This window comes from Aspergillus lucknowensis, assembly GCF_044049455.1.
Source record: "Aspergillus lucknowensis strain CBS 449.75 chromosome Unknown BJX67scaffold_29, whole genome shotgun sequence".
Lineage (NCBI taxonomy): Eukaryota > Fungi > Ascomycota > Eurotiomycetes > Eurotiales > Aspergillaceae > Aspergillus > Aspergillus lucknowensis.
Genome location: NW_027263573.1, coordinates 329,371 through 348,553, shown reverse-complemented (window position 1 = coordinate 348,553; position 19,183 = coordinate 329,371). Strand labels below are relative to the sequence as shown.

At 52.8% G+C, this 19,183-nt stretch overlaps 5 protein-coding genes across 5 annotated transcripts; 3 read left to right on the top strand and 2 right to left on the bottom strand.

Moving 5' to 3' along the window:
* Positions 1-487: 487 nt before the first annotated feature.
* On the top strand, positions 488-6,713 carry BJX67DRAFT_382556 (uncharacterized protein; the record flags this gene model as incomplete). Its single annotated transcript, XM_071033268.1, has 8 exons — positions 488-1,895; positions 1,952-3,666; positions 3,811-3,878; positions 3,934-4,047; positions 4,094-5,078; positions 5,127-5,442; positions 5,496-6,591; positions 6,689-6,713. The coding sequence occupies 8 exons, from the start codon at positions 488-490 to the stop codon at positions 6,711-6,713; spliced, it is 5,727 nt and encodes a 1,908-aa protein (XP_070884852.1).
* A 996-nt stretch (positions 6,714-7,709) lies between these two features.
* BJX67DRAFT_357560 (uncharacterized protein) lies at positions 7,710-9,049 on the bottom strand. The gene is made up of 2 exons (XM_071029504.1): positions 8,372-9,049; positions 7,710-8,303 (listed from the first exon to the last, which is right to left on the bottom strand). Exons 1-2 carry the CDS (start codon positions 8,773-8,775, stop codon positions 7,856-7,858), a joined length of 852 nt encoding a protein of 283 aa, XP_070884851.1. The 5' UTR covers positions 8,776-9,049; the 3' UTR covers positions 7,710-7,855.
* Positions 9,050-10,378: 1,329 nt separating this feature from the next.
* On the bottom strand, positions 10,379-13,151 carry BJX67DRAFT_382554 (uncharacterized protein; the record flags this gene model as incomplete). Its single annotated transcript, XM_071033267.1, has 3 exons — positions 10,379-10,588; positions 10,646-10,711; positions 10,767-13,151. The coding sequence occupies 3 exons, from the start codon at positions 13,149-13,151 to the stop codon at positions 10,379-10,381; spliced, it is 2,661 nt and encodes an 886-aa protein (XP_070884850.1).
* A 158-nt stretch (positions 13,152-13,309) lies between these two features.
* BJX67DRAFT_382553 (uncharacterized protein) lies at positions 13,310-15,071 on the top strand (the record flags this gene model as incomplete). The annotated part of the gene is made up of 2 exons (XM_071033266.1): positions 13,310-13,708; positions 13,767-15,071. The coding sequence occupies 2 exons, from the start codon at positions 13,310-13,312 to the stop codon at positions 15,069-15,071; spliced, it is 1,704 nt and encodes a 567-aa protein (XP_070884849.1).
* Positions 15,072-17,211: 2,140 nt separating this feature from the next.
* Positions 17,212-18,954, top strand: BJX67DRAFT_382552 (serine hydrolase domain-containing protein; the record flags this gene model as incomplete). The annotated part of the gene is made up of 1 exon (XM_071033265.1): positions 17,212-18,954. The coding sequence occupies one exon, from the start codon at positions 17,212-17,214 to the stop codon at positions 18,952-18,954; it is 1,743 nt and encodes a 580-aa protein (XP_070884848.1).
* Between the last annotated feature and the right edge of the window lie 229 nt (positions 18,955-19,183).

Below are 19,183 nucleotides of genomic sequence, written 5' to 3'. Positions count from 1 at the left end.
CAAATGCAACATCGAGTGTGGCCGTTAGCGCCAAAAATGGAGCTTTGGGGAAAGACAAAGGATACACTTTCCCCTCGAAATGAAGATCATCACGCCCTCTCTGCCTTGCAGATCAAAGGGATGTCGCAGAATTGTGGTAAGGATTGTAATTGGTGCGGAATGGCGTATATTGTCTTGGTCGTCTGGTGGATTGGGGGCTAAGCGCGACGTCGGACCAAAAGAGGAAAAGAAGCGGGAGGCTTAGACCAGGTGTATGCCTCATGTCTTGCGTTTGAAGAGAGCCTTGATTTTCTGGAATGCAGGAAAATTAAATATGAACTGAACGTCGTTTCAACGATATAAGGGAATTGACAAGCCACGGGCTGTGAAAGGTATACTTCCTCTCACAAGGTCCACCACCGAACCACTGCTTGGGAAGAACACCACACTTTGATTGCCTGTTTTTCCGTGTATTCTTTTTTCTTTACTCTTGGAGGACCGCGGCATCATGGCGACTCCCCTCCAGGGCGCCCTTGCCTGGGCCCTGGTCCTCATCTTCCTGGTTGCTCCCCTCACAGCCGCCGACGGGCTCCCCAAGCTCCGCATCATGCCCCTGGGTGACTCCATTACGAAAGGGAACGGCTCCCCAGACATGAATGGCTACCGATCGAAGCTTCGCGAACGAATTGTATCCAACGAGAAGGACCCCGAATTCAGCGTGGACATGATTGGCAGTCTGCGCGATGGCGGGATGCGAGATAACGACCACGAAGGACATAGCGGCAAGTATCTCGCGGACATTCGGGAGTATCTAGAACTCTCCATCGACGCGAAGCCGAATATTGTATTGGTCCATGCTGGGACGAATAATATGGACAAGGAAGTTGATCTAGATACGGCGGACCAGCTCATGCAGTCCATTCTTGATCGGCTATTTGATGGTTCTGATGGGGTGACGGTTCTGCTTGCACCTGTTATCTGGGCGAATGATCCGCGTATGCAGCGGAATACCGATGCGTTTAATGCAAAGCTGCGTGGGATTATCAAGCAAAGGCAAAGCGAGGGCCAGCGTTTGATTGAGGTCCCGATTGATATCACTGTGGATGATCTCTATGATAAGAAGCACCCGAACTCACAGGGCTACGAGAAAATGGCCGTCGCGTGGTACGACGCGATCCTCGAGGCCCAGAGCCGTGGATGGATCCGGTCTCCTAAGGCTGTCGATGCGGACACTCACCCGGGGATGGGGTTGGGCTACGGGGCGGGAGGTCAGATCGGTAGCGGCAACTGTGGTGACAACTTCCAGGGGAAGGGCCAGGTGTTTGATGGCTTTAGGACCTGGGAGCCGATGGGGACTATTATTGGCGCTATCCATGGTGCCCGTCGTGACAATGTGATCCTGGCTGACCTGAACAACGATGGATATACCGACTATATTCTCGCGGATGATGACGGCACGGTCCGGGCGTGGATCAACACGGGAACTGGTGAGAACCCCTGGGTGAGTGTAGGAAAGATTAATCCAGACTGGAAAGACGTGTCAGGGGCAATGGTGCGCATGGCCGATGTTGATAACGATGGCAAGGCGGACATGATTGTGCTCTACGCAGATGGTGCAGCCAGGGTCTGGAAAAACACGAATAACGGGCGCACATTCAAGTCTCTTGATTCAAAATGGGCTACTGGCCTGGAGCCCCGCGAGAAGGTTCATTTCCGTGATATGGATGGGGATGGCTATGCAGACTATGTGATTCTGTATGAGGGAGGCGCCGTTGAATGGGCCCGCAACACTCATAACAACGGCAAGGATAGTAAGAAGCGTAATTGGGAAAAGGCTGTGACAATTGCGCCAGGCCCGGAAGGTGTCCCAAATAATCGCGCTCAGATTTTTGACCTGGACGGGGATAACAAGGCAGGTCTGTATTATGAAAAAGGTGTATATGCCTAGAGAAGCATTACTAACATGTCTTAGACTATCTTGTGATTTATGATGGTGGTGCAGTCAAGGCCTGGCGAAACACGGGCAGTCTTAATGAGGAGGGCCGGAACTGGCAGAGTCTCGGCACTATTGCCCCGGGGGTTGAAGGGGTCCCCGGCCATATGATCCAGTTTGCAGATATGGATGGTGATGGGAGGGCAGACTTTCTTGCTATTGCTGAGGATGGAAGCATCCGCATGTGGAAGAACCTTGGCCTCCTGGGTAATAAGGAATTGAGCCTGCAATTTGCAGACCTTGATGGAGACGGTTATGCTGATATTGTCTCGGTGAACGCCCAAGGCCTTGCCCGAGGATGGCTGAACAAAGGCGGGAACCAATGGGAGGAACTGGGTGAGATTGCCCCGGGTCTAGATGAGGACCTCTCCAGCTCGACGATCCAGTTTGCTGATGTGAATGGGGATAAACTGGATGATTTCCTGGTTGTCTATGGTGGGGGTGCTGTCAAGGCTTACCTGAATAACGGAAACATCCCTGACAAGGGTAAAGATCGCATCTGGCAGCCAGGCATCGTGATCTCAGAAGGGGTGGGTGATCCAGGCCGAAAGGTCCGGTTCGCAGACCTTAATGGGGATGGGTACGCTGACTACCTAGTGGTCTTTGACGGCGGGGCTGTGGACTGCTGGTTGAATCAGAAGAATATCCCGCCTGAGGATGGTGGCCGTATCTGGGGACACCGCACGACAGTTGCCACGGGTGTTGGGGAACCTGGGAGCAAGGTCGAGTTCGCTGATCTGACAGGTGATGGCAAGGCCGAGTATATTATTCAGTATAACGGGGGGTCGGCAAAGGGATACCATAATACTGGAAATATCCCCGATTCTGGGAAGCCGAGGAACTGGGACAACCTGGGCACGATCTCTGACCGAGCAAGCACCGAGGGCACGGTGGCGTACGCTGATATCAATGGAGATGGCAAGGCAGATTACCTGGTTGTTTTGTCGAACGGAGCAGTCCACGCACATATCAACCACTGCGATTGGAAGCCACCGCCCCCGGACGACGGAGATGGCGATGGCGATGGCGATGGCGATGGAGATGGAGATGGTGACGGCGACGGCGATGGCGACGGCGACGGTGAAGTCGTGTATGTGGATGATGATGTGTACAAAGGCCATGAGATGAACTGCCAGCCCCCTTGTACCTTCGTGCTGCCCCCCAGCAAGCTCCCCGAGAGGACCACCATCTCGATCCCGCCGTACACTACCTCCCTGGAGGTGGGCGGGGATGAACCTACCACCACGACCATCACGGTCACGATTGACCCCATCACTGTGGATTCAATGAGGTTCTACAACATCCCTGTCACCGCTGGTGTCGGTGGCTCCATCTTGCAGCCGTACCCGAGCCTGAAACTGGATCCCGCGGCCGTCCCGCTGACCTTTGTCGTCGACGACGAAAAGCAGACTATTACCAAATCACTGGTCCTTCCTCCCTGGCCTCGAATGACCGAGGGACCACCCGAGGACTGGGATAACCAGACGTCGGGCGTGAAGGTGCCCGGGACCTTTCCCCCAGTCTCGTTGCCAACCGCACCCCCTCCGGGACCGCCACCGCCCATTTCGACGGAGTTGGTGACATTCACAGACTGGGACATAACTCCGGGAAAGATTAAGGTGAACCCCGTCGGGGACGACCCGGACGATCCTGACCCGCCTGTCCGCGTTAGCTGCGATGCGTGGTTCTTCCAGGTATGCTCTCTCTCTTTCGAATCATCCCCCTCGTGTTACTGTTGGGGGGTCTGGGTTAGGCGACTAGCCGAGCTATGTGACCACACAACTTCTTCAGTAACATGCAACTTCGTTCTGGCAGACATATACTGATTATTTCCCCAGTCCTGCATCAAGGATTTTGGCTTTGAGGAATGGGAATGGGATTTCCCACCGGGAATTGTGATCCCCCCGTCAGTCAATCCCTGCTTGGATCGATCTGATGACAGACCGCTGACGCAGTGACAGAGGGCCTCCTCGCCCGGAGATGTTCCCGTGGCCCGAGGGCTGGACCATTGACCCTCCAGGCCCCGATCCAGTGCCTCCAGGGCCCCCACCGCTGCCCCCGTGGCCCGCTATCACGTACGCCTGGCCCCCATCAACCTCGCATTCTGACTGACTGTCCTAGGATCGGACCTGATGGGAGTCCGAGCCCTCCCCCTCCGAAACCCGAGCCGTGCGAAACAGAATCCGCTTCGATCTGTTCAACCACGACCTCATATGGTGTCGACGACGGGGGTGAGACCACCACGACCTCCGTCAGCTCGACCTGCCATACCATTTTCGGATGTCATGTAACCGATTGGGATTCAACCACAACCACCGAAGCGTGTACCATCCCCGAGGTGGAGAAGCGCGAATGGAGAACCGCTCCCGTGGAAAACCTGGAAGTCCTGCCGACAGAGACTGCCTCCCCGGCTTCGAACGGAGAGTCCAACCTTGAGGCACGCAGCGACCAGTCTCAGCTGGAGGGCGACACGGGCAAGCATTGGCTGTCCCGTCGCTACAACTGGCAGGACCATCCCACTGCCTGGCGGAATGACCTGAAGTACTTTCAGAAGTTCGGCTGCGAGAAGGAAACGGTCGTCGTGTACTGTGAAGATCCCACGCAATGCGACCTGGTCGAACGCAGAATCAAAACTTGGGACTCCAGAACACAGGTTACGTATGTCAAGTCGGAGGTGATCGACTTCATTGCGTTTATCTGGATCGAGAAGCTGCCTACCAAGCTGATGGCGAAACTCAAGGTCATGTCGCAGTGCGGGGATGTCATTGTTCCTTATAAACTAAAACGGGATTCCGGGCCTTTGTTCTTGGGTACAATGGAAGAGCCCACGCCAGACGATGACTGGATGCCGGAGGTCGAGTATCTGCAAGAAATTGTCCCGGAGCTCGCGCGCGTCAAGCGACAGAATGACCTGTCGACCGGGAAGCGGACGGCACGGGGATGGTCCAGTTCCCAAGTATCAGTTCCGAAGGGTGTGACCGACTGGGCGTCGAATCCGGATTTCACAGACGGCGACAGCCACACCTATTACTTCCACGAGTCACTGGGAGAAGGCCAATATGTCTACGTCGTCGACAACTGTATAGACTTTAAGAAGAACGCAGAGGTAAACCCCCTGCGCTCCTCACAGCAATCCGGTACTAACGTGAACTAGGAGATGAGCCAAATCAGAACCGTCGAACTGCAGCCTCCAGACCCCAAGAACTACGGTCCCAGATTCGTTAGCAATTGCTGGCATGGAACGATGGTCACTTCATTTGTGGCCGGCGCAACCGTCGGCCTTGTTCCTAAGGTGAACATTGTCCCTGTCGAGATGAGCGACGACAGGATTCCGGAACGCAATCTCGAGGCTCTCCTGCGCGTCATGGACGACCTGCTAAAACATCCCGAGCGGGGTCCGAAATCTGTGATTAACCTGTCCTGGGGTGCCCAAGATGTTGGGATGTCAACCAAGTTCCGGCCGACGATGAGTGAGTGGTTTGAAATTTCCCACGATCCAGAACTGGTCTAATAAAACATACAGAGGGAATCATCGACCGGATCAGCAAGCAAAAAGCGGTCACCGTGATTGCATCCGGAAACAATGCAACTGATGGGCTGTTCAGCGACCGACTAGCGCCCCAGGTTTTTGCCCTCCAGGATGATTTCAAGACTAGCTCGCTTGTTGTTGGCGCAACCACGGAAGGCGGTGCCCGGGCAGGCTTTAGCGAGCGCTTCAAAAACGACCCTGACATGAAATACATAGTACACGCACCAGGGGCCAAGGTTCGGGGCTCAAGTAACCAAGCCGGCACTTTCAGCTGGGGCTCGGGAACTTCCTTTGCCGCGCCCATAGTCAGTGGACTGGTGGCCTACCTGCGCGCTCTACCTTCAAAGTTCCAGGGAGAACTTGAAGATCCGGCCAAGGTCAAGCAGCTGATTATGAGGATGCAGCGCGGCCTAGGAGGAGATGACGCCATTCCGTTTGTATGGAACGGCCAGGTAAAGGAGAAGAACTGTCTGGTTGATGGCTTCAATTTGGAATACCCCAATCCCACGTCCGGCGAAACACCGCTCCAGCCCTGTAAGGACGTTGCCAAGTTCTTTGGGGTAGAGTTATGCCCAATTGGGAGCGCCTCCAAGAGAGACGGCGACTGCAGCGACGGCGGCGGCCAGATCGGGGACATTTCTATTCCAGGGCCCATTACCTGGGCCAAAGGAGAGCCTTCTCCGACGTGTACCGACAACTGTGGCGAGCTGTGTACGGGCTATTATTGTGCTCCGAATCCGACCGACGACGACAATCAGCCAACCTTTACCACCGAGCCTCCTTCAACGACAACTTCTGATGACGACAACCCTCCAACTTCCACCACAACTATCCCGCCCGAGGTAACCCCTTGCATCAAGGTCGACATCGAGACTTACGTTGGAGCCTTCTACGCCCAACACGACGGGACCATGTGGTACAACGATCGCAAGGTATGCGACGAGAACAAGAAGGACAACGAGGGCGACACGACGTTCAAGTGCGAGGATGGCTTCGGCCTCATATACAAAACCAATTCAAACCCAGAGTCAGGGGCAAAAGCATGGTTGACGTACCCGGGGAAAGACGAAACCGAGGTCGAACTGAACCTGTACGATCAATGGAACGAGCCAGGATGTGCGGGAGGTAATTCTTCTATCCACATTTTCATAGATTCGAGAGACGGATTACTGATCGAAATATCACAGGTGCGATCCCGATTACTTGCCATAGATACTTTTATTCGTTCCTTGGCTTTTGGTGCCTAATAGGCTAGGCTGATTTCTTTCATTCCTACTGCTGCTTTCTTCTAGATTCGCTTCTGTTGTACGCTGCCCTAATCCCACCGAAGAATGAGGTAGCTTTATCTATTTCTTGAACATTGCTATTAATTATCATATATATTTGTGAGTGGGTGGCCTGGACTGTCTCTAGAGTTACCAAGAATCACTAGTTAGGAAATAGTAACCAATTGTCGAGGATGCGCTGATGTGCTGATGTAGCCTGAGGATACACGGCTATCCGGGTCTATGCTAATGCGATTGTCTGTAGGTGTTGTGGGTTGACAATCTCAGCCATCCATTCATCGCAAGCCTCAACCTGCCCCCAGCGACGGTCCCTATGGAGAAACTCAGCAATCCCAATTCTCTCCACTTTATCCGGATACACGGCCGATGGCCCAAGAACAAGAAAGGCCGTTACCCTAGCAGGATATCTGAAGAGACAAATCGCCAGCACACTGGCACCACCCTCCCATCCATGCTTTGCTGGCGTTTTGTGTTTCGACCGACGTGCGGACCGACGCCCGTCAATGCCGATGAGGTTAGATTAAGGACATCTTTCGAGATCCGTGTCTTGATGCAGCTCCGTTGTCCGGTTCGCAATGGTCACGCGGAATGTATCCCGGTAGAGGTCCTCATCGTAGATGCTTGTTGCCCGGTGCACGAATCCAGACACAGTAAGACTATTGGGCAGCTTTTGCATTTGTGAAGCTTTTCAGCGGGGCTGGCCACGAGTTACGCCCGTCGCCCATCACAGCCGTCCCTGCCTCTGGTTCCATCGTTTATGCTCGCAAAGCTGCCATTCTGTATTATGCAGGTATCCCCGAATTTCTATACATGGGCATCGGTGTCTTGTTCACTTCTCCGGCGGCACCTCAGCTAGCACGATCCCCTTGTTCTTTACGATTGGCTACATGAATTTTTGCGAATCGTGCCAGTTGCAAAACTCTTCATCTCCAGGCTTAGATATTGGCTGACACAGGATGACTGCGATTCGAAGTGCTCGACCACGCGGGTGAAAGACCCTCGGAAACGTCACATTACCTAAATCGACCCCCCGACTGCAGACAAAAACATATCATACAGAATCAGATGTTACTGCCGCTTGACAACGACATTATGAATCACATCCTCAACCAGCTTCACCGGGTGATCCCCACCAAGCAACTTCCTCACCCTCTCCAGAGTAACCTGCGCAGTCCACGGAACCCACCATCTCAGAGGCCCCAACCACCACGCCGTAGGTGCCATGACCATTCCCGTCTCACTCACAGTCTGAATCGAGAACAACTTTGCAAAAACACTGGGGGTCATCGATATACGCTTTGAACTGATCGCATCGACATAACCAAGCAGCGCAAGGAAGAAGGCGGCGTCCATGTCGGGGGGGAAGTCGCTCACGAGCGTACCGATCGTGGCTCCGTTGGAGATCTTGGGGTAGCCCCAGATAAGGACTGTGGTATCAGAGTTCCGCCCGTTGGGCAAGGTGCTCACGTACTCTTGGCCCTCGGGCGTGGACCAGAAGGGATGTGTTGGGGCGACGCTATAGATGATACATTAGCTTTGTGGCATTGTACAGCGTTAAAAGGCTCGCAGAAAAGGGTAGCGTACGGCCAGAAGTTATGTGGCGTCCCTGGCGGAATCGCCGTTGCACCATGTTCGTCGCGAGTCAGAACAGGCGGGGACAGCCCTCGTCGAGGAACGGTCTGGTGATGGGCCGCTTGGGTCGTATGCACCGTGTCTATGGCATCGTATGTACTCGTCGTCCCGACAGCTCCCGCTTCGACGATAAAGCTTTCGCTCTGCACAAAATGGACGTGAAGTGGTGGCGCCTGCGGATGTTTCTTGCCCAGCTTCACGAGTTCGTGGCCGCCTTTGTACGTCGCGCGCATCAGCACCGAGGCGTTGAGCTCGGGCGCTGGCTGTAAGAATTCGAGGATGAACGAACCCTCGAAGAGAACGTGAGGTCCTCCCAGGGGCGCGGGGAGGCGAGGTTCTTTTGTCGAGGGCTGCATTTGGGAGAGCGATGGAAACTGGCAACACAAACTGCTATTCTTGTCTGGAAGGGTGCTGGCCGGTGAGATTTATAATCGGACTAGAGAGCTGTGCGCCTGAAATTTGAAGGGCATCAGCTCAGGATCAGGCTGAGCCTGATCCTGCGATGCCAGTACATCAAGTGCGGAGCAGCCTGGGCAGCGCAACACGAACCTTAATTCGGACACTACAAGACCTGGAAAAACAGCAACTTGTTCAAAGATAGCCTATTACGCTGAGAAGACCGACTTGCATGTTGGTAAATGCCAACAAAAGAATCAACGGGCATGACTCGCCAAGTCAACAGGATTGAGCCTGAGAGGCTGTCTACTGCGCCACGCGAGACTAGCACCGGGGAACCGTCAGCGGCATTACTGTGGTTGACCCCGGTGATTTTGTTAGTACAATTTTTATTTCTGGAGCTCGTTTGCGGGGATTGTGAAATCTGTGCATTATAATCTGGCCAATAACTTACCTCGTGCCTTCTCAAGGGTGGAGATACTTTGCCTTGAAGTAGCAGGCAGTTGATGACAATAATACAGCTTGCCCGTTCTGGGATAGCATTGAGACCCATTGTACTAACAAAATCACCGGGGTCAACCACAGGAAGCAGTTACGGCGGACTAAGCAAGATGCGCATGATGATCTCCTGAGTTGTGAAATGTGCTTCTAAGTGCCCAAAAAGCATGTGAAGACAGCGAAGAAGCGCCATGCAAACTTCACAAAGATTCAAAGCCTGGAACTGAGCCCGGGAATTCCGATCTGTCACAGTGCCCATTGGTCAAGCCACCTTACACGAAGGGAAATCCGGTCGTACTTCAACATATGCAAATATAGCAAACAGGAATCTAGTTTACAGATGTACGGATGAGGACAAGAAGTTGTCTCCAAGACAGCCGTGTTTCACGTTCCATTTTCAGATACCACATTGCAAGGCATGTCTGGATATATGCAGATTCTTGGCATGATGCGATCTGCCTATCCGGACATTCAGTGGACACTGGATGATACGGTTATTGAGGATGACCGAGTTGTCGCGCAGTTTACTCTGCGTGGAACTACCAGGGTGAATTCTTTGGTGTTCCGGCTACTGGAAAGAAAATCCAAACTCGGGCTATGAATATCTATCGATTCAGGGATGGAAAGATTGTAGAAGAGACGGGATTGCCGAATTTGTTTGAGATAATGCTCCAAATCGGTGCTATACACCCACCAGGTGCGCAGTAGATAAGTTACGTGGTGCTTTAAGATTAGCAGTCTAGGGTCGAATATTTATTGGCAACAGTTTACAATATTTAGTGCATGCACAGTAGTGCGCTAATTCCAATGGATACAGTGAGGGTATCGATGGTGTTTAGCAGGCGGAGGGCAAGATAGATACTCTATCTAATCCAATCCATTTCAATTCTCCATAATGTAAGGCATATCCGTAGCCTGGCTATACTGGCTATACAGATACTGCCGGATCCGAATGAGAAAGTGACGCTGTCAATCCGATTCCAAGCATAGACCCAGAGCTGAATAGGGAGACCGTAGCTGGACAAAGGAAATCACAAAAGTAGCTGCCAGCTCAGCGGATACTCATCAGGTGAAGATCCAAGAGCGCCTGCCCGGGTTCTTCTTGCGCTCAAGATCCGTCTTTCCTTTCGTGCCGTCCCTGCTCTTGAGCTCACTCGAGGTGCCGGATGTCAGGGTGTGGAGTCTATCTTCGCGCAATCGCTGGGTGTGCTCAAATATTTTCTCCTGCAGATCTTCGTTGATCCATTGCTTGATGATGATGTAATGGGTGTCATCCTGCAGTAAAGGTAAGTAGTTAGCCTCACTCATTTTCAAGTTGTATGTGGAACTCACCTCAGCCCAATCCCATGGGAGGTTGTACGCATTCAGCGTCTCTGGAAGGAGATACTTGCGGTGGACCTGGGAGATAATGACGGTCAGAAGTATGGAATGCTAGCTGATACAGTAGGCTTACCTTGATCCAAGTATTGTGGTGCTGTTGCTCGTCCTCTTCCCTTCCCTTATCTTTCTTTGCTATCTCACCGCTGTGCTGCTTCTCCCTTTCCTCGTCTCTTTTTGCTCTGCGACTCACAATGTCTTCAATTTCCTCCTCGGTATAGCCAGACTCATCCCTCAAGCGCCGCTTGAACCCCTCTTTCATTATCTGCTCCTCTTCTTCTTCGAGACGCAGTCTCTCAATCGCTTCCTCTGCTTCAAGTCTCTGGAGCCGAGAGCGCCGCTCAGCCTTGGCTTTCTCCTCCTCGACACGTTGGGCTTCCTCATACCTCCCAAGCCGTCGGAGCGCGCGACAAATATTAGTAATCTCAGGTTCATCACTGTCTTCCTCATCCTCGACAAGATGGACCACTTGTGGATTTTCGCCACGCCGTTCTGCCGCGTGTTTTATTTCCTCTAGACGCCGGGCTAGCCTTCGGGTCCACACGCTAATATCAACCTCTTCCTCCTCTTCCTCCTTGCTCAGGAGACGCTCCCTGTGGCGAGCAAGTTCGCGTTTAAGCCGTTCGATTTCCTCCCGCCGCCTCAGAAGCTCAAGGTCTTGTCGGAACGGTCGAGTTCGTGATGGAGATGCACTCACAGCGGCCGCATGACGAGATCGCGCTCGGTCTCGTGCTCTGGGAGGCCTTTCTGGGTTACTCGATTCCCCTACGGACCTTCGTCGACCTCGAGCTTCAGGTTCATGCGTGCTCTCCGGGGCGCCCAAATCGGGTTCGAAGCCAGCAGTTTCTACAGCTGCGCGAATAGTAGCCGTAATCTCCTCTTCGTTACCGAAATTACCTGGATCCGAGACGTCTAGACTGCTTGTTGTTTGGGCATCAGGCTGCTGCGGTTCTACCAGATGCGAGTCTTGTCCCTCGGTAGGATCTGGGTTATCTTTCTGTAAATCATCTTCTACAGACATGTCGTTTTTGTGGCGCGTATCCTGACCATCCAGATGGATCGGTCCATCTTCGCTAGCTCGCACGCCGATGATCTTCCCTCCCTCGGAGTCTATGCCACTCGTCGTCCCGAACACATTGTGGAATGCATGCACTATATCGTCTTGTGTACGCAGCAAATGGTCTCGTACACGCTCTCGTGCACGCTCCACATCACTCTCGGTTTCCTGGCCGCCATCCTCTGATTCTCCATTCTCTGATTCGCCATACCCTGATTCGTCATCGAGGACTTCATCATCCTCGGTGTCTCGAGGTAGCACGAACAGAGACAGCTCCTCCAGGTGGCGGCCCACGTGTTTTTCGAAAGAAACCATCGGGAGTGAACCTTCAGCACATAGCGAACATGTATAGCTTCCTCGTACATCCTGGTTTGCCATGTGTGCTTGACGAATATGGCGATACCAGGCCTTCCGGCTCTCGTAGAGTTTGTTTTGTGTCGAACAACCGGAAAAGATGCAAATATAAGGCGATAAGTCGCGGAAGATATGCCTTGCCCAGGCCTGCCGGTCTTTCACTGTGATAATAAAGTAACAATAAGGGCATTCAAATGGTCTTCGCCCTGCGGCTTCCTTGGGAAGTGCAGGAATTGCCAGTTTCTCGCCTCCGGATAGTAGACTCCCTGCGTACGAGGTGAAGGAAGCATCTGAGTTACTCATCAGGTCATCGGTCGTCTGTCCGGGCGCCTCGAGCTTAAATGTGCTTGCAACAGTCTCTGATAATCGTACAGTGGTGTTGTCACCGGCTTCGTCGATGTGCAAGCCCTGGCTGAGCTTCAGGTGGTGCCGCTCTCGGTATTTCAGGATCGCTCTCTGTCGTGCCATGGCGGAGCTAATCCTGTCAACAAGTAGGTTCTCTGCCTGGGGATACTTGTGCGAGACATGCTGATGGAAGTTGAATTTAAAGGGCTCAGCATCGCCCTTCTCGGTCCCGATCAGACGGTCGTGCTGCGCGGGCTTGCGGACGGTCATAGAGATGTCGAACAGCTGCGACACCTTGTTGACCAGGCTGTCGTAGGCTTCTTGAACAGTCAACGCAGAGTCTGACGGATTTTCTAGAACCAACTCTGCGACAAGGCTTTGCAAGTCCTCATCCAGCTGGTCGTCTTCTTCATCTTCCTTCTCCCCACTGAGGGTGTTTTGTAACTCTGCAAGGAGCTTCTTTATCGCCTCCAGAATCTTAATGGTCTGGCCTTTGATATGCGAAGCATCCCGCAATCGATAGTCCAGTGACGACTGTCCAGTTTGATGGGCTCCAATGTTCCCAGCCCAGAGTCGCAGCCGCCCGAGTTCATCCTTCCACGCCCGCAGTGGGACTGCATTCTGACTCTGAGCCAGGGCATCGGACGAGATCAACTCGTTGAGTTGCTTGAGACAACTCCGGGTCAGGTCGGATATTGTAGACATGGCATGGGCCACGGAGAGAAACGATTCTGATGATTGTTGTGATGCGTGTTGTTGAGCCCACAACGAGGCTGAGCCGATGCGGGGTCGAGATTGTCGTCTGGTGAGAAAGAGATTCATCTTTCACCTTCACCACCGTAAAAAATGGTGACAGCGCTGCCATGGCCTCAGGTGTCGAAGCAGTCGGGGTTGCTCTTGCCATTCTCCCGCTTGTTGTCAACCAGCTCGACAACTACGCCCGTGGCATCGAACAGATCAAAGTGCTGAGCCGCTATCAGCGCACACTGGAGGATTTTGCGCTACAGCTGGGCACTCAGCACAGGATCTTCCAGAATAGTCTCCAACATGTTCTGGACGAAGTGGTCGACGACGACAACCTATTGCGCAGTCTAATTGCCGACCCGGACGGGGACGGCTGGAAGGAGCCTTTGCTGCAGAAAAATCTCATGGCCAAGCTGGGCCGCGATCATGCCTACTTCTTCGCTAACGTTCTGAGCCTTCATGACATGCTCAAGCGCATGGCAGTAAAGCTGGATGTTGATGTTACCAAGGGACCGCAGGTATGCCCTGACTTGCTTCTAGTCGAGCGACATCTGACCTTCTCCCGAATGGATATAGAATACACCTCCCTCAAAGAAACAAATTGTCCTCTTTCTCAAGGTCCTGTCAAAAGCCGTGCACGAGGATACGCTCCAGAGGATCAGGAACCTCAACGACGTCCTCAGAACATTGTTAGACCAGTCTGCACAGCTCGAGGCCACCCGGCAGAAGCGCAGCCCTTGGCGACGATTACTCCCTCGATTCCGAGAAACACGTAAAAATGCAGAGGGTTTATTCAGAGCCATTGTTGGCAGTTCATACTGGAGCTGTCGCTGCCAGAGCTCTCACGCTGCCCATCTGCAGCTTCAATCCAACCCCCTTGCTGAGAATCCGAAAATCGGAAAGACAGCAGCCTACCGGATAACCTTCTCGAACACAGACAACGGCACAAGGAATTCATGGACGTGCAGGGAAGTCGAATTCGAACCGTACACCTTTGATCAACCTTTGGCGCCCGTCACCAACCTTGCCCTACCGACATACCAGCAAAACCAACAAAAGCCACAAAAACAAAAGTCCAGGGTTCGCTTTGAAACAGTCGAAGTTGGCTGTCACGAATCCAATGAGAAATCTTGCAATGTCCCTCCCATTCCAGACTTTTGTTCCGTATTCTGTCGCAGTGAGGCGCACATACAACCGCCGACACAAGCCGTGGGCTTCATTGCAGATCAAGCGAGCTCGAATATTCGGTACAACATGCACTTTATTAAATGCTACCCCAAGCCAATCCAGCTGCAGACGCTGCAGCAAGCACTCCCGAACAGTAGTCGGCGCCATCGGCTGTATATCGCCGCCGGACTCGCGTGCGGCGTCATCCAATACCACGGCAACTGGCTAAAGAAATATTGGGATATTTCTGATATTCACCTACCTGCAGACAACGAGAACGACAATGTAACAGAGGACGTTCTACCAAGCGATCTGTACCTCCCCTGGTCCCTAAACTCCCAGCATCCCCCATCAGCACCTACGGATACCAAGAACACGCAACGATCCCCACTCGTGAGAAATCAAATCCTATTCCCGCTTGGCCTAGCACTGACCGAACTCTCCCTGGGGAAATCAATCGCCTGCCTCCGACGACCGCAGGATGAGCAAGGAAACGAAGACTCAACCCGGTTCATCACAGCATTCCGGGTCCTCAACAGAGTGCAGCAGGAAAGTGGCTCAAACTACAGGGATGCGGTGCATAACTGTCTTTGCTGGTCGGAGGTAGATCCGCCTTGCATGGAGGATGAGAAGTTCCAGGGCCGGGTGTTTAATGCTGTCGTTGCCCCGTTACTGAGGGATTTGGCGCACTTTGAGGGGGCGGGCACACTGTGAACCAAATACTATGAAATACCACGTTGTCTGATGTAAACTGGTCTACGTAGGCATAATGAATACAATTCTATTCCTGATCAATCAGTCTTCTCTTTCGTTCTTTCCTCTCATGATCCTATTTCTCCTCAAACCATTCAATAAGTCTTTCCCCGTCTGATAGCCACTGTTGAGAGAGATGCCTTGGTTAACCCGACCTGATTAGAAATCACCATATCTGGTTAGGCCCCTGTTAACAAAGCGATCTTCCCTGTCGACGGAGACGCTCTCATCAGTGTCCTGTGTCGCCGTAACCAGATTTCCAATTGGGGCCAAGACCGATGCTTTTTAGGGAGTAGAGAGAGTTCTGATCACTTTATGCTGAGTCTGCGTTGTCGGTTTTGCTGGTGTACTTCTGTGGTGTCTGCGTGTATCCTTGCACGGAACGAGGCCCGAAAGCTTCGAGAGCTCGAGAGCCTTCAAGGTTCGGAATTAAGATCCGCACCATGGTACTTCGACCACGTGGAACTACACGAGACCCGAAAAGAATCTCCAGCACTGAGTGAAAGCTGCGGTAAGTTACTTGTCTTCCTCGACTCTCTCCAACAGGTATTTTTACAATCTCTACACAGACGAAAGTCCAGCGTAGCAGAGTGCAGCCTCGAATGTCACCCAACAGCCAAGACCGCTCAGCCACCGCACTCCAAACAATTCATGTCATAAGCAGAAGACACAGTTCGGAAGAAACCCGTGCAGGAGTGCATCCCATCGACAGCGCCCGGAGCTTCCCCAGGGTATACTGATGAATCCACCAATCACCGTCTGCGGGGTCAAGCAGCCGAGATGACGACATCCGACCTTCGCAGTGGTGAAGAACACCCAAAATTCCCAGGTACGTATTCCTCCGCTGGACGCCTGATTCTATTCAAGACCGTAGCGGGGTCGAGACCACGGCATTTGTGGCGGGGATTGCTCCCAGGCGCGGGGGAAGGAGCTGGAGGAAGAAGGCTCGGCGGGGCGCGGAGGTTCCCCGCCGCCCCCGAAGTACCTGAGGAGCTGAAAGCTTCGTGGCCAATAGGGTATATTCTTGATGCTTGAAGAGCGTCGACAAGAGGGGGATAATTAACCGGAGGAATTGCGCAAGACGCCTCTAAGATTCAGAGCTCTGCATACTTCGACCTATCCAGACGTCGGATTGTAGAGCATCGTGTTGGTTTGGAGGCAGTCAGCGCGTGATAGGACTGTCTTTGGCAAGACACCATACGTTGTGGCTTCTCTTGGAAGTTGGAGAGAGGATTTGAAGAAGAGGGGTAGTGAAGGATGAGGTGGTGAGAGAAGGCAGGGTCAGAAGGGTATAAATATGGCCTTCTCCCCCGGCATAACCATCTCTCCTGCTCTTCTCTAAGTCAATCGCAAGAAAGACAAGGCATCCAAACAAACTTCCAAACTCAAACTTTTCAAGGTATGCTTTGCTCAATACAATCTCCGTTTCCAGCTTCTTGCTCTACCTTGACGATTCTGAGTCGGATCTTAACTAACACCTCTCCAGTTTAAACCCAACCCTCCAATCCAGTGAGTAAAACGACCTGCCGATACGGACTCTACCCGGACCGATCTCCCCCTCCGTCAGGCAAATGGAAACTAACATCCATCCCCAGCTCAAAATGTATCCCTGGGGCGACACTGGTTCTGCTGGCGGTGCAATTGGCGGCGGTGAAGCTCTTCCCAAGTAAAGGGACTGAGAAATATTCCATGATACGGAGCATGGATGAGATGAGGCGGCAGTGAGAAGGGGTCGAGGGGGATATGCAGTGTACTTAGTTTACTAGGTGCTGTTGTTGGTGCAGATGGGCAGGGATTACTGCCGTCCACTCTTTGCTTAGGAATCAAGCTTGGTCCATGAGCTGATAAACTTCCATAATTTTTGAATAAGCCGTAGATACGAGAGACGAGAAGTTGTTGAAAGTATCTCTTGTAGTGGAGTCTGCGTAGCCGACGGGATGCTCTTCCTGCCTATGGGTTTATATAAACCCGCTACCCCAGCAGCGGGCAGCTAACAGGCAACCCCTCATATAGACTAGTCCCTCTTGCCGCACCCTTGGGATCTCTCGAGTGTCCCTCACTCTCTTCAGTCTTACCATCGACACCCACGACCGCCGCAACAATGGACGACAGCCAGAAACGAGAAACCCAGCAACGACTCCAATCATGTCTCCCGCAGATCCACGAAATCCACTCAATATGCCAAACCCCGTCCATAACCTTCGGCGTGGTCCACAACGGCGAGGTCATCTTCAAACACAGCATTGGCCACCGGGACGCACAGCAGACTCTCCCCGCCAACGACGAGACAATCTACATGATCGGCTCCTGCTCGAAGATGTTCACCTCCGCGGCTGTGGGGATTCTCGTCGATGAGGGGAAACTCAGCTGGACGGACCCCATACGCAAATACGTACCGGAGTTCGACCCTGTAGATGATCCTCGCATTGGGCAGGAGGCGGATATCATCGATTGCTTGCGACATAGCACGGGGCTTAGTCCGCCGAGTATGCTCTGTTTAGGGCCCGGGGGTACGATTCTTACGGATGAGGAGGATCTGATTCCGCTTTTGAATGTCATGCCCGCGGTTGATGGGGAGGGGAAGGAGAGGTTCAATCGCGAGTGGATTTATAATAATTACGTTGTTGGGCTTGTGGCGCTTATTGTCCAGCGGGTCAGCGGGCAGCGGTTTGCAGATTTTGTGCGGGGGAGGATTCTCGATCCGCTTGGGATGAGGAGGACGGCAGTGAGACGATCTGATCTTGGGGGTGATGGGAATGTTGCGGCTCCGTGTGTGAAAAAGAGCAATGGACGCTTTCATGGATTGTCAGATGAGTCGTGGCCGTGCGAGGAGTATACGCCGCTACTTGCTGCCACAGGCATGCGAAGCTGTCTCAACGACATGCTCACTTGGTGCATTGCCGTGCTCGACGCAGAGCGAAGCGAGAACGACTCTAGTTATCAAAGCCAGGTACCAAATAATCCCTTGAAACAGATGACACGGGTTCGACGCGGGTACTGGACTCGACCGGCCGATGACCCGGAGTTCAGCAAGGATGCCGCATATGGAATGGGATGGTTTCGAGCGGACATTCCTTCGTCCATGCTCAGTGCATTCAGTGGGAATGGGTTCTCCCGGGAGAAAGAGTATCGACTCCATTTACAGCATATTCTAGGGAAAGGGAGTGAAGCCGCGCCGTTCCAGGTCGTAGGCCACACTGGTGGCATGCGAGGGTCAATATTTTCTGTGTTCACATTCCCAGAGACACAGAGCGCGATTGTCACCATGACGAATGGGCGGGACTTTGGCGATGCGAGTGATTTTACCGCTCAGCTTTTGATCCAGGCTCTCTTTGACATGAAGCCAACGCTGGATTTGGCATCCTGGGCAAGAACGGAAGCACAGTTGGCAGGGAGCAATTACCAAAAACACATTGAGCGCCCTTGGAGGGAGAATAGACACCTGGGTGATCTGGAGAGGGATCCTCTACTCTATGTGGGTGACTATCGTAGCTTCAATGGCCGCTTCACGTTGAGTATAGGAGGAGTGGCCGACGGATGGTCTACCAACCTGTCAGTCAAATTCAACCACCGAAATGCGTCAGAGTGTCCGTTGGTGTTCTACCGAAAAGACGTGTACAGCTTTTACCAGGTAGATGAGGACAAGTGGAAGATTCAGCAGATTGGCGCAAGAGAATACAAGCAGATGCTGCTGAAGTTCCAAGTTGACGAAGGAGGAAATAGTGTGGAAGGTTTATGGTGGCAGTGGGATGCAGACACAAAGCCAGCCTGGTTTGAAAATGTGAGAAACCGCAACTCAACTCAAAAGGGTGCACCATTCCTTGTGAAGAGCTATTCCGGTTGACAGAAAATTTGGGGGAAAGATAGAATTTCAATTGCAAATTCGAACGCGAGGAACAAGCCTACCGTGCTGTATACTGTCGATCAGACCAGCACAAGCTGGCTGCCACCCTAGATTCCATCCTTGTCATTGGAATAGACGAACAATCAACCCCAAACATCCCCAATGATGGAACTCCGAGGCAAGAAGACAGTGTGATCGTCAATGTCCGACACGAGCGAAGACAGGTACC